The sequence below is a fragment of the Lipomyces oligophaga genome, assembly GCF_038497815.1.
Source record: "Lipomyces oligophaga strain CBS 7107 unplaced genomic scaffold V1516scaffold_3, whole genome shotgun sequence".
Lineage (NCBI taxonomy): Eukaryota > Fungi > Ascomycota > Lipomycetes > Lipomycetales > Lipomycetaceae > Lipomyces > [Lipomyces] oligophaga.
In genome coordinates this window covers 1,260,219-1,273,231 of record NW_027117787.1, presented here as the reverse complement: position 1 = coordinate 1,273,231, position 13,013 = coordinate 1,260,219, and the positions used below count along the sequence as shown (strand labels likewise).

General features: G+C 45.7%; 5 protein-coding genes across 5 annotated transcripts; 2 read left to right on the top strand and 3 right to left on the bottom strand.

The window, feature by feature from the left end:
* Positions 1–320: 320 nt before the first annotated feature.
* On the top strand, positions 321–2,177 carry V1516DRAFT_673572 (alcohol dehydrogenase). The gene is made up of 4 exons (XM_066921935.1): positions 321–792; positions 845–948; positions 992–1,215; positions 1,269–2,177. The coding sequence occupies exons 1-4, from the start codon at positions 520–522 to the stop codon at positions 2,108–2,110; spliced, it is 1,443 nt and encodes a 480-aa protein (XP_066778266.1). The 5' UTR covers positions 321–519; the 3' UTR covers positions 2,111–2,177.
* A 24-nt stretch (positions 2,178–2,201) lies between these two features.
* Positions 2,202–4,363, top strand: V1516DRAFT_673570 (beta-lactamase-like protein). The gene has a single exon (XM_066921934.1). It carries the CDS (start codon positions 2,208–2,210, stop codon positions 4,296–4,298), a length of 2,091 nt encoding a protein of 696 aa, XP_066778265.1. The 5' UTR covers positions 2,202–2,207; the 3' UTR covers positions 4,299–4,363.
* A 20-nt stretch (positions 4,364–4,383) lies between these two features.
* Positions 4,384–5,847, bottom strand: V1516DRAFT_285916 (uncharacterized protein). The gene has a single exon (XM_066918853.1). It carries the CDS (start codon positions 5,526–5,528, stop codon positions 4,470–4,472), a length of 1,059 nt encoding a protein of 352 aa, XP_066778264.1. The 5' UTR covers positions 5,529–5,847; the 3' UTR covers positions 4,384–4,469.
* A 1,015-nt stretch (positions 5,848–6,862) lies between these two features.
* Positions 6,863–8,407, bottom strand: V1516DRAFT_285914 (uncharacterized protein). Its single transcript, XM_066918852.1, has 3 exons — positions 7,916–8,407; positions 7,787–7,844; positions 6,863–7,696 (listed from the first exon to the last, which is right to left on the bottom strand). The coding sequence occupies exons 1-3, from the start codon at positions 8,311–8,313 to the stop codon at positions 7,316–7,318; spliced, it is 837 nt and encodes a 278-aa protein (XP_066778263.1). The 5' UTR covers positions 8,314–8,407; the 3' UTR covers positions 6,863–7,315.
* Positions 8,408–8,502: 95 nt separating this feature from the next.
* On the bottom strand, positions 8,503–12,887 carry V1516DRAFT_685057 (uncharacterized protein; the record flags this gene model as incomplete). Its single annotated transcript, XM_066923595.1, has 3 exons — positions 8,503–11,874; positions 11,920–12,654; positions 12,714–12,887. 3 exons carry the CDS (start codon positions 12,885–12,887, stop codon positions 8,503–8,505), a joined length of 4,281 nt encoding a protein of 1,426 aa, XP_066778262.1.
* Positions 12,888–13,013: the final 126 nt, after the last annotated feature.

Genomic DNA, 13,013 nt, shown 5'->3' with positions numbered 1-13,013 from the left:
TTGGACTGGCTGCAGTTCCGGACATGACGATATCGATATCTATCTTATCACAAATTAAAGTGGGGGAATAATTTCCGCAGATAACTCTTCATTATATGGTGGCAATGACTCCAGAATAACAAGCTAGCCATGATTATATAATCTATTTTAATATATTTCTTTAATAATATATTAATACAAATCATCATTCTATGAACTACAATTGAAAAGATGCTGGTAAAATAAGTCAAAACACAAAAATCGTTTTGAATCGTAACAGAACATCAAGGGATTCCCCAGATTCACCCCGCTTTCTAGCTCCCAATCAGGTCCTGAGCGTCGGGCGATCGTGGCCCTCGGTCGCTTTGACTCCTCATTGACGGTTTAATTACGAGCCAAAAGAGGTCCAATTTGCTCTAGTTGTCGGCTTCAGTGAAATATAAAATTCCTGCAGATTCGTAGTACATCTAGTTGTCTAACGGCGACGGAACTGGCTAGGACAAAACTGAGTTTGCTCAGATCAATCATAATTCATTCTCAATGACCACTCGAATTGTGCCGACGGCGCGTCAACGAGCACGATCACTTTTGAAAACGATTCAGAATCACTCGGCGACTTGTCCATGCCATGCGTGTACGACACTGCCTTCTACAGGAGCAACAAGATTGCTTGCATCCGCACCTCCAGTGAAAGAATATGCATTCGAATTGGCGGCGAGCAATATCAGGTATGGAAACGGAGTTACTCGCGAAGTCGGCATGGACTTCAAAAACTTAGGAGTTAAAAGAGTAGCTGTGTTTACCGATAACAATGTGAGTTTGCAGTCATGATTGTTGAGATATAACACACTGATAAGATATCAAGATTATTGATCTTGCCCCCATGAAAAACACTATCGAGGCTCTTGATTCTCAAGGCATCAATTATGATATCTACAGCAATGTTCGAGTTGAACCGAAAGATAATGCGTAAGTATACGTAAGTAGTCGTGGAGCATTGCTGATTAGAAAGTGTCAAAGATGCGATAGCTTGGGCCCGGCATCTGTCTCCGGAAGCGTACTTAGCGGTCGGTGGAGGATCTGTGATGGATACTTGCAAGATTGCAAGTCTGTATGATACATATTCAGACGCCGATTTCCTTGACTTTGTCAATGCGCCTCTTGGAAAAGGACGTCCAGTCGACCGTAAACTCAAGCCATTGATAGCAATTCCGACGACAGCTGGTACTGGTTCAGGTACGGCAATTCGAGATGACCAAATCCCTGCTTATGTTGACCCAAATAAATAGAAACCACTGGAACTGCGATTTTTGATCTTGTTGCCGCCAAAGCGAAGACAGGAATTGCACATCGAGCGTTGAAACCATTGCTTGGTATCGTTGATCCAATCAACACGCAGTCCATGCCATCGCAGGTGAAATCATCGTCTGGGTTAGACGTGCTATGTCATTCACTGGAGTCATGGACCGCTATTCCATACTATGAGCGGGTCCCGCGACCAACAAATCCGATTCTCCGACCGGCTTATCAAGGTGCAAACCCAATTTCTGACGTGTTTTCGCTCGAAGCACTGAAACTCACGGTCAAGTATCTTCCGCGAACCGTGAAAGATCCTGACGATCACGAAGCTCAAGAAAAAATGTTACTCGCCGCGACACTTGCCGGTGTTGGGTTCGGAAATGCTGGTGTGCATTTATGCCATGGACTTTCCTATCCCATATCAGGGATGAACAAAGGCTATAAACACGCGGGATACAAGGTAGACCACGCGATCATTCCCCACGGAGTTAGCGTAGCGGTGACTGCTCCTCAGGTGTTTCGATTCACCGGTCCAACGAACCCGGATCGTCATCTTGCAGCAGCCCAAATATTTGGAGCAGACATCAGTAATGCTAAGGCAGAAAGCGCTGGTGAAATCCTTGGTGAGGCAATTCAGCAGTTTTTGATCAATCTCGGTGATCAACCGCGTGGCATCAGCGACCTCGGTTTCTCTAAAGACGATATTCCGGCGCTAGTCGAAGGTGCTATGCCTCAGAACCGTGTTTTAATGCTAGCTCCGAATTTTCAGAATGATGATGACCAGAAACGCGCTGATCTAGCGTCAATTCTTGAAGCGTCTTTGACTTATTGAGTGGTGTCAAACGATAAATTTCTGTTAGAACCGAAGAACTGTAGAAATAAAGTTATTGAGCACCGTCCCAACTTTCAATAAACTATCTTGCCAAATCATGAACAAAATCACTGTAATTACACACGCGACAATTCATTCAAAATCTTGTCTGTTTCAACTTGACTGTTCTTCTCGGCAAGGGAACTGTACTTATATTTTTGGCAGTGTCCATGAGGGCGCTTACCGAGCGATTTTAACGAACCGCAAGTTTACAGGGAAATGGGCCAACATCGCAGGTATATTCGCAGTTGGGTCCGCACGAGATGCGAGCGTTGTAGCAGGTCTGATAGGACTACTGAACGGGATTGCTAGTGCGAAGAAACAGTCGAAGAATAAATCACCAGTCCGAATTGGCGGGGATCCTGGATTTGCTGCTGCGCTGAGTACATTTCGAGACGCAGAGTTTCGAGCCGAGATTGAGATCGTATTTGGGTCGGAAGAGAATGAACTGGTCAATATTTTGCCAATATGGAATACGGATCCAGTTTTACCCGCAGATGATTACGCGAGCAGGCTTGTTCGAAATATGTTTTCAGATCGAGGCTTGCAGTACGATATGGACCGTGAATCGGAGTTCGATGACCAGATCTCGGTTCAAGTAGCAAAGCTACCAAATATAAAACTTCTTGCATATAGCATAGAGTACACGACACCTATTAAAACCGAGTTTAACGCTCAGCTTGCCACCTCATTGGGTGTGCCGCAAGGCAAAGTGATTGGTGACTTGATGCGCGGAGTCGATTATGTTATACCAGAAACTGGTGCTATTGTGACAAAAGAACAAGTAACCCAGATTAAAGGTGGCAAACGGGTGCAGATCATGATATTTAATGATTGTCAGATTACAGAGTTAGAGCAAGTCAAGTTAAAAGTTGGCCTAAATCGAGTACCAGCTGTGGTCGTTCATCTCGGACAACAGCATCGACTGGGCGCATATACCAAGATCATGAGCTCACTTGATGGCAGCATACAGCTCTACAACATCGAAGCTAAATATGCGCCTAGTGGAATGGTTTCCGTATACAATTTCAATCACACGTTGTCCAGGTCCGCGCCGGCTTTTTTTGTTCGGTGGAATTCGGCGAGCTCTCGGCCAGCTGAAACTAAACAATGGCAACTAGCCGCGCAAAATTCGTCGAAATATCCATTTATCTCTGGGACAACTATAGATTTAGATGCCGACCCTGATAGTTCGCATGACATATTCCAAGAAATTCAGCAGGAATTTGTACATTCTGAGCGCCGGAGATTTACTCGTCGTCGTCGAGAACTACCATTGCGCGACCGAGTGACTTGTCTCGGCACAAGTTCTTATATGCCAGGCATGTACAGAAATGTCTCGAGCACCCTATTACAACTCAATAACGGTTACGACGGCGTTCTACTCGATTGTGGAGAAGACACCTGTGCAGGGCTTTTGAGGGTGTTCGAGGACAACTATGAACTTGTGCTCAGTCAACTGAAAGCTATCTTAATTAGTCATATGCATCTTGACCATGTTTTGGGCATGCTTGCTCTTCTTTCGGCATGGAAATCTACATTATGCAAATCTCTCATTGTGATTGGGCCGAGCCAAGTTGGTAGATTACTGGATGAATGGGGATTTTTTGAGGTTTCATTTATCGATGCAAACCGTTTACTAGACTCGGCGCACACTATCTCGACCACATTATCTATATCAAGTGTAGAGGCAACTCATGGACTTGTCAGCACTAAAGCATTCAGCTATATCATCCAATCCAGCAATCCGCGACTGGCAATTGCATATTCGGGAGATACTCGCCCAAACGAGATTCTTGCACGCGAAGCCAAGCTAGCATGCGTGAATTTAATGATCCACGAGGCTACATTTGCTAATTCTGACTCTACAATGGCCGAAAAAAGATTTCATTCGACGGCGCAGGAAGCAGTCGCCATCGCTTGTGACTCGGGTGCGTCGGGCGTCATCCTCACACACATCGCGTCTCGATATAGTCTTTCGATTCCTTCCTATGGCGAGATCATACCGGACTCTAGAATCAAAATCATGCAGGCTTATGATGGATTGCAAATCGAGCTCGATAAGTCGCTTAATCGTTTTCCGGATGTCGAGCTCCAGCGAGACATCCAGCGAGAAATATTCGCGAGATTTGGTTCTAACAGAACTTAAAGAGTACGTAAGAACTCAGTAAACAAACACAGGTTTAATTAAGCACCAATAAAATACATGATGACAATAACTAAATATATTTTAGGAGGTTACGTGTATTATACAATCATGATGACCAGAACGCCAAATCAATATGCAGAACCATCTATCAAATCAAAGCCATAAAACAAATCATCGATGCCGCGTATAGACATCTTCGGGAGGCACAACGTCCATCGACATATGCGTGACATGGACAATCCTGCACTCATTTTCTAAACAGTCGTTTTCTTCGGCATGGTGGCGCCAGTATTGTGTATGCGGATGGTGTTGGGTATGCTGATGTATATGATGTTGAGGCAAGGCAGTTTTACCAACTGACGAACTACAAATCGAAGTCGCAGACGAAACAGTGCTCAGTTGATTACTCGAGCACTCACTTGTACTAGAAGAACTTCGATTGATTTTCGGCCGCGAAAGATCATGCGGCCACCATTGTTGTCTTGTCCGACTTTCAAGCTGTGTTCGATCAAGATTATCGTCTTCCTCGTCATCCCCACTATCGTACTCTTCTTCCTCATCGTCTTCTTCCTCCTCTTCGTCGTCATCACAAGGAAGAGCAGTTTCAACAGCAAAATCGTCGTAATGTTCAAACAATTTCTGTTCCCGCGCTTGCTCGAGAAGCATTTTGAATCTTGAAACTTCCTCTAAAACCGACGCTGGCGTCGAGTGTTGCTCATCACCGTCAAGGTTGTCATCACCATCGTCTTCATCGTCAGAGAGCAAAGCCATAGATGACGATAGCTGATGTGAACATGTTACACTACTCTCACTTTCAGGGTCCCCTAGCCGGGTCAACGTTCGGCCACGATCCTCGTCGTCCGAGGAGTCAGACGCGACCTTGCCAGTAACCACGGATCTCAAACCTCTGCTGGCGAAACCGGCATCCAGCGAGGTGCGGTTAACACCTCCGTTTACATTCGCGTTCTCGTCGTCGTCCGAAGAGCGATCAGAAAAACGGTTTGAATGCACAACACGATGTCTGCGTTTCCGACGAAGGGTTTTTGTTCGCGACGATTGTTGGATTTTCGCGACTGTGTCGGACTCGACGGCCGCGTGTGGATCGACATAGATGCCCTGCGGCAGAACGCGACGCGCAGTTGGTTCTTGATGAAGTTTGGCTAGATGCGCGTCGAACAGAGCCAGGTTGGCGCGATACCGGTCGGCGGTGGATGAGATGGTTGCCGCCATTGGTTACTTATTTCTTTGATCCAAATTTTGTTCCAAATTTTATTCCACACGCTCTTCTGCCGTCTGGCCTTGTGCGCTAGGTCGAATAATATATACCAACAGCCAACCAATACTATTACAATCCACGCATTCGAGAAGCAATGACGTCCAGAGTCAGGAGGGCCATGGGACTCGGGAGTAGCAGCTCGAAAGGGAGTCGTCTAATCCGAGCAGTCCGGCAAACGGAAGAGATCTCGCTCATTAATAAGAAAATCTGAGCGAGGGGACCGACTGAGGGGCCCTTCTGGCTATTAGAGTATGCGTAGATTTCGCCGCTGAGAGCCGAGCGGTCCGTCTAGTTTTGGCTGCTTATGGCTGGCTTGGGCTCTGTTTAGCGGGGCATCCACGGCCACTGAGTCCGACCAGTGAAGTACCACCAGACCAAGACTGCGGAGTCCGCTGCAATCCTTTTGCCAACCAATCCAGCAAACCAGAAACCAGAACGGACAACACACCCAGGTGCAAAAGATTAGCTTACGCTCGATCATTACATTACGCTACATTATATTACATTACTTTGCATTATATTACACAATTATGAAGCTGCCGTATTCCTCAAAATCATAATCTTATAACCTCGTAATGTTCTGACAACACAATTTAGTATTGCACCGTCGTACCCTGGCACTGTAAACTGCTCCCTACAGCACCAAAGCCCCGTATCCACGCAAACACCTCAGTGGCAACAACCTTAAACAGGGCCCAAATAATCCCGCGCTGACCGCTCCGTGGCGCTTGTAGACAGGCGCCATTGGTGGAGAAAATCCCGCTCATTTCCGCGTCTTTAGCCCCTCGGTGGAGGCTGACCGTGAAATACGAGTAGCCGCCACGGCCTGCAGACATTTTTACGGTAACTCGAGGCAACTCTGGATCTGGCTGGACTGAACTTTTGGAGATATTGCACGGTCGCTATTGGACCTGTTGGACTGGTTGGCTCGTTTTTGTTGGAGCATTCCCAAATATCTGCAATTCTCGTCAGATTTGACCGGACCGGACCAGAACCTTTCGTTGCCAAATCAGTCCACTTTGTCGTGCGACGGTCGTAAGTCGAGACCGTAGAGAAACGTCGACAACTGCTATCTCCAGCTCGACGAGCCCGACGAGCTCGTCGAGCTCCACATTCTGTCCTCAGCTCTCCCTGCGACGTTACACCCCTTCCCCTTCCCCCCTCCCTCCCTCCTCACCAACATACACACAGACTCACACACAAAAGTTTTCGCAGTCGGCTTAACAACGTCATAGGTTTTCCCCTCAAACTCGGGAATTGACCGAACTATGCTCCTCGGATTTCAGATTCACACTTTCGTACTCTCTCAAGTCATCTGCAGTGCTGGAACAGGAACTGACTGCTGAATAATCGGCAACTCCTCGCTGGAACAGGAAATCCGGCTCGCATGAGAAAATTACTGCTCTGAGAATACTCCAGATCTGGCTTCCCCGGCATCCACCGCCAACCTCAATTTTTACTTCGCCAAGCTGGACCGCTCCCCGTGGTCATTTGCAGCCCTCTCCCGAGATCTTGTCGCTCTTGTCGGTCTTGTCGTGCATTAATTTTCTGTAATCTCGTGCTATTTCGCGATTTCTGATTCTTGTCCGCTACTATTTGCCCACAATCCATCCACATGGTCCTTCAAGTGTGATATGCTGTCCTGCCGTGCTCTCGCTACTATTTCTTTGTCCTAACCAGCGCCCTAATCCGGCTCTGTAGAATTATGTTTTCAAACTCCTCTTCTGCTAACCCCATCCCATCATTTCTCTTCGACAATTCGCTTACAATCACTTGCAAACCTCGCAATGTCTTCCATATCGGCTGCCATTAGAACCGCCAGATCCTGCACGACAGCCTTGAGCCGGTCATAGAGCTGCCGGTCTGTTCGGCCCGCCTCCGTAATCACAGTCTTCTTGAGTGCAGCCATCAGCGATCGATGATATTGATGGACATGCAGCTGTGTCTCCGCAGAAAGCCCATTAATTTTTTGGATCGCTAACTGTCTGTTTTCCTCGGCCGAATTGCGATCAACTACTTGCATAGCGTCTTGATATGGCTGCCACGACTCTTCTTCAGGATCGACAAGCTCGCTATGTCCCATCGTTTTCATCGCAATGTACTGCCGATGTATCTGTTGCGACTTTCTCACGGTTAGTTTCGTTGACAATCTCAACCCACAGATTAATTAATTATTTATAAATAATTAATTTCTTTGTCCTTATGTCCTTACCTTTTTAGTAGCCGGCTTGCGAAAGTAATACTTCATATCATCGCCTAACCGGCGATTTCTATAATTCGCTAATCAGTTCAGCTCTTCCTCCCATCGGGCTCAGTTCACAAACTACACTATACAACTCACCGTAAGTTTGTCTCGATCTTTTGGAAATTTGCTCGCACCTTCCTCTCCGTAAATGGAACCTTGAACTTTTTCTCCATCTTCTCCGCGATCCGTTTCCAGGTTCCAGTCCGCACCTTCGTCATGACTTCCTGCTGGTTGAACTTTGGTCTTTCTTCTCCAGTAGACAATCCTGTAAGCCATTTGCCCATTTCCCGCATGCCGAACAGTTTCATAGTACTGCGATTATGAAGGTTCCAAAGAATCTCATTTTCTCGGAAAAATAACGCTATCAAATGCAATTGCTGCTCATCCGTGGAGCGCGTCGGACCTGGCTTTGGTCCTGTACGATCTCGTCTACTTCCATTTTCTGTGCTGGTCGTGAACTGATTCGAAATATCTGATAACCCGCCTTCATTCATTGCTAGTTCGTTCTAAACTTATAACGTATTACAATATCTAATTCCAAATATCTTTCAGTAAACCACTGCTCAAGATCAACATCGCCTACGTTACTCCATATGCACAAAGCCCTCCACCTTCAAATTCATCCCGTTTTCTATTCACCCCAATCCGGCCTTTCTACCACTTATTCCTAATAAAAGAGTTGCCTATAAACTCGCAGCCAAGGCTTCCTCAAACAATGTCTTCTTCTCTTGGCCTCCTCCCGTAGACTGTAGAATCAACTGGAATGCGCCAGTCCCAACCCTCATAGGTTGGCCGAGAATAATACACTCACTCACACCTTCAATCAGATCCGTCTTCATATGGAACGCAGCATCAAACAAATGATCTGTAGTTTTTTCAAACGATGCCAATTGGAGCACACTATCGCGCATTTTCGCAAGTCCGAACCTAGTGATCCCTAGCACTTCGCCTTTATACGTCATCACGTCTCCGAGAAGTTGGATATGTCGTGGATCAACATTCATACCATAATTTGACATCGTAATATCAATCTCAGACACAATACTTGTCCGGGCTGCCTCGATTCCGAGCGTGGACCACATCTCAAGAATATGGTTTGTATACGAAGCGGTTCCGACCACGCCGTCCGTGTTCATCACCTCCCGTAGCCCATATCCTTCTGCTAACAATTCCTTCTCGCCATCCTTATTAATATTGATGATAGCCCGCGAAATGCTAGGAATTCCATGTACAACAATCTTAGGCAGTGCCCGCAGTAATGACTGAAGTCGATAAAACATGTCTGAGTCGGCAAGCGTTCTCAATTTTCTGCTATCCTTCTCTCCAAAATCCGGCACATTCACATAGATTTTGTCCCGGTCGTTTGAACTCACATCGGTCGCAGCAATCTTTAATTTTGGTGCACGCCGAATCGCTCGAACAACATCGTCGATTTTAAGCTCTAATTGTAATGTCTCGATTGTCTTCAAATCTAGCTTCACCGTCAAGTAGGCCCGCGTCTCTTCATATACATCTTCGATGTAATAAATGATATCTTCTAAATAGGTCTTTTCTATCCGCCCCTTGACCATCCGTGCTGCTCGCTCATCTTCTCGGTTAACAAGCACTGCACGAATAATTGGTGTGCTAATAATCTTTGAGGCATTGATGATCTCTTTGATTCGAGGAACTCCAAGCGTTACGTTCATCGACGCAACGCCAGCAAAGTGAAACGTTTTCAACGTCATTTGCGTTCCTGGTTCACCAATAGATTGCGCACCGACTGGTCCAACTGCAGTTCCTGGCTCGACCTTTGACCGTTCGTATTTTGCCAAACACTGCCGTAAAAACTCTCGAAGCGCTTGCTCGCTGACTTTGAGAATTTGATTTACTCCGGATAAAATATTAAAATCGTCCGTGGACACCTCGCCACTATTCAATTCTGAACGGGGCTCCAATCCTCGGCGTTGTCGTAAGTCGGTCAAAATAGCTGCTTTATCAGCGGCAAAATCTCGGACAGTCTTGTAAAATACTCGTTCGGATTCAAACTCGTCCACGTTTTCCAACTTCGATTGATAAGTTCCTTGTTCTGTCAACTCCCGGTGTTCATCTGGAATCGCAATTTTGTCTTCCAACGGACAGAGAATTTCATTCACGCAACGCATCATCTCATTTGGTGCAAGAGCGGGACTTTCGTGATCAAACGTAAGATTTAGTGCGTGACTCCACGTCCGGACAAAATTCACCGGCCGCGCATCTCCCTCCATATCTAGTGGATCCAATCGATCTCCACCATACTGAAATTGAACAATCCCGCTACTTGAATTACGAACAGTATTATCATACTTTAATGATAGATCTTCAAGTGACTTCATCAATCGTCGAGACATGTATCCTGTCTCAGCTGTTTTGACGGCAGTATCGACCAAACCCTCACGGCCCGAAATAGCATGAAACAAGAATTCTGTCGGCGTCAGCCCTGAATAAAACGAGTCTCGAACAAAACCTTTCGCAAGTGGATCTTTAGCATATTTGGGGAAATGCGGCAATGAACGATCTTGGAAGCCGTTTGGAACTCGACTTCCTGAAATAATCTGCTGGCCAACACAAGCTACCATCTGTGAAACATTAATTGTGGACCCTTTCGATCCACACGTAGCCATAATCAAAGGCGCATTAGATTTCTCCAGCTCTCGAATACAAATTTCGCCAACCTCTTCTCGAACCTTGGATAGAATTCCTGAAATTTCCATTTCCAAAGTTTCATCTTCATCGCAACCCGGCTTGGTCTCCAATTTACCTTGCTTATACTGCTCGATCAAATCATCGCACGCAGCGTATGCTTGTTCGATCAATGTATCTTTCTTTGCATTTAGTAATTTTCCGGGAGTAACGTCATTGATACCGATCGAAAACCCGCGATTACCTAGATATCGCGCACATAACTTAGCCATTCGACTCATACACTTGATAACCTCGTCTGGACCATAATCTCTCAGAATAACATAGAACACTGACGACTTTTTGCCATCACCCAAAGTAGCTTTATCCATAGATCCACATAGCACCTGGCTCCCTCGGATTACAAGATATCCGTCATTTGGGGACATTTCCGGCGGATACGGTTTAGGAGGTGCTTGATATGTTTTGTTCTTTGACTCTAAATTGATAATTATCCGTGACTTTCGATTCGGCTTGATTAATATGCTGAAAATCTGCTTACCCGTCCACAAATAAACAGGCTTAAATATTGTCGGTGGCGGCAATTCTACGTCAAGATCTCCGTCAGACATCATCGCACACAACTCACAAAACTGTGCGCGATCGAAAAAGACATCTTTTCGCGATATTAAAAATGAACCAGTAATAAAGTCTTGTGTTGCTGCAATGATGGGTTCTCCATTGCGTGGAGTAATTAAGTTGTGTTTGACCCCCATCAAATTCATAGCCTCGCTTCGAGCCTCTTCAGTTTGGGGAACGTGGATGTTCATTTCATCGCCATCGAAATCGGCATTATACGGTGTGCAAACACATTCGTTGAGCCGTAACGTCCTCCAAGGTCTGATTTTAGCAAAATGACTCAAAATACTAAGTCGATGAAGAGATGGCTGTCTATTGAAAAGAACAATATCTCCATCTTCCAAATGTCTTTCAACAATATCACCTTCCCGAAGCTTATCTGCGATCATGGCACGATTACCATATCGAAGAAAACGTTTGCCTTCTTCGCCTTGCTTCATCAAGTAGTTTGCACCAGGCCAATTATCAGGACCGTTCAAAACTCGCTCCTTTAGTTTTTGCTTGTTGATTGAGTTTACAACTTCTGGATATGTCAACACCTTGGCAATTCGATCTGGGACAGCGACCTCATTAATCTGCAAGTTGGGGTCCGGCGAAATGACTGTCCGACCCGAAAAATCTACTCGCTTGCCCGATAAATTCCCTCTGAATCGACCTTGCTTTCCTTTCAGACGCTGGCATAGACCTCGCATTGGTTTCGTTTGCACTCCTGGACCGCTCGGTGTATCACTATTGATATACATTGCTACGCACAGCTGAAGATAATCCCATTGTTCCTATAAATATTAGTGATTGTACCATAATGTGGATCGCAAGCTTACCATTAGATTCACAATAGTCATTCCCTTCTCCAGACCTGACCGAATCAAAGAACTTGTCCAAACAATATCAGTCAGTTTGACCGTCAAATCATCCTCATTGCTGGCACTCTCTTGCTGAACCGAGGGTCGGATGCACACTGGAGGGGCAGGAACGTATTGCCAAATAAGCATTTCCGGCCTGCCGCGAAGAGGATTCATCCCAAGTAATTCACAGTCTGAGGGACTTATACGTCTGAACAGATTTAGAACTTTCAACGGATTCATATCATCCATTGCTCGCTTTTGAAATTTGTCCAAATCGGGGATTGTTTCTCTTGCAGCTGTGAACGATTTGTCGAACTCTATTTTCTCCTCAACAATCTGTTTTCCTGTCCACCTGAACTTGTCATGAATAATTTTGAGAGGGCCTGCTTTCTTCACCACGCCATTGACGGCATTACATTTCAGACACCGACGCTGCTTCCGACATTGCTCATTCACCCTTTTAAGAATCTGCATTCGACGCAAATTATCAATTCCGGGTCTTCTGAGTTCATGTAAAAATTTATCACGAGCAATCTCGTTCAAGAGAATCGCCCCGCAATCTTTGCAGATGTCTTGAAGAATAGTAATAACACTCTTGAAGTATCCGACGTGAAAGACGGGTAGCGCCAGTCGAACATGGCCAAAATGACCCTGACAAGTCGCCAACGAACCATGACAGGTCTCGCATTCACCACTTTTATTTGAAATACCCTAAGAGAATGGTCAGTAAACGATCAATAGTTGAACGAAAATAATCGAAATGCATTTACCATCCGACGATCAAGTGCTCCATGTTCTTTAGGTATCCGACCTTTTTCCAAATCAAACAATTCTCGAGTGGAAACATCCATTTCAGCCTGCTTAACAATCTCCTGTGGAGACAGTACACCGAATTGGACGGCCGCTATCCGTTTCGTCGGGGTATCAGTAACAACTTGCTTCATGATGGATTGTCTAGAAGAACCTGATCCAATCCCGACAAACGAGAAAATACAACACTAATCGTAATTTCCGCGACTTTACTCGCAGCTGGAACGAAATGGTACCACCAACTAGTCTATTTAATCTCG

Bases quoted from the DNA above. Each gene is read 5' to 3' on its own strand.
- V1516DRAFT_285916 (XM_066918853.1), bottom strand. From the start codon at position 5,528: ATGGCGGCAACCATCTCATCCACCGCCGACCGGTATCGCGCCAACCTG.
- V1516DRAFT_285914 (XM_066918852.1), bottom strand. From the start codon at position 8,313: ATGAATGAAGGCGGGTTATCAGATATTTCGAATCAGTTCACGACCAGC. The intron at 7,845-7,915 runs GTGAGTTGTATA...AGCGAATTATAG, and splicing joins AAGATCGAGACAAACTTACG to AAATCGCCGGTTAGGCGATG. The intron at 7,697-7,786 runs GTAAGGACATAA...ACCGTGAGAAAG, and splicing joins GCAAGCCGGCTACTAAAAAG to TCGCAACAGATACATCGGCA.
- V1516DRAFT_673572 (XM_066921935.1), top strand. From the start codon at position 520: ATGACCACTCGAATTGTGCCGACGGCGCGTCAACGAGCACGATCACTT. The intron at 949-991 runs GTAAGTATACGT...CTGATTAGAAAG, and splicing joins GTTGAACCGAAAGATAATGC to TGTCAAAGATGCGATAGCTT. The intron at 1,216-1,268 runs GTACGGCAATTC...CCAAATAAATAG, and splicing joins GACAGCTGGTACTGGTTCAG to AAACCACTGGAACTGCGATT.
- V1516DRAFT_673570 (XM_066921934.1), top strand. From the start codon at position 2,208: ATGAACAAAATCACTGTAATTACACACGCGACAATTCATTCAAAATCT.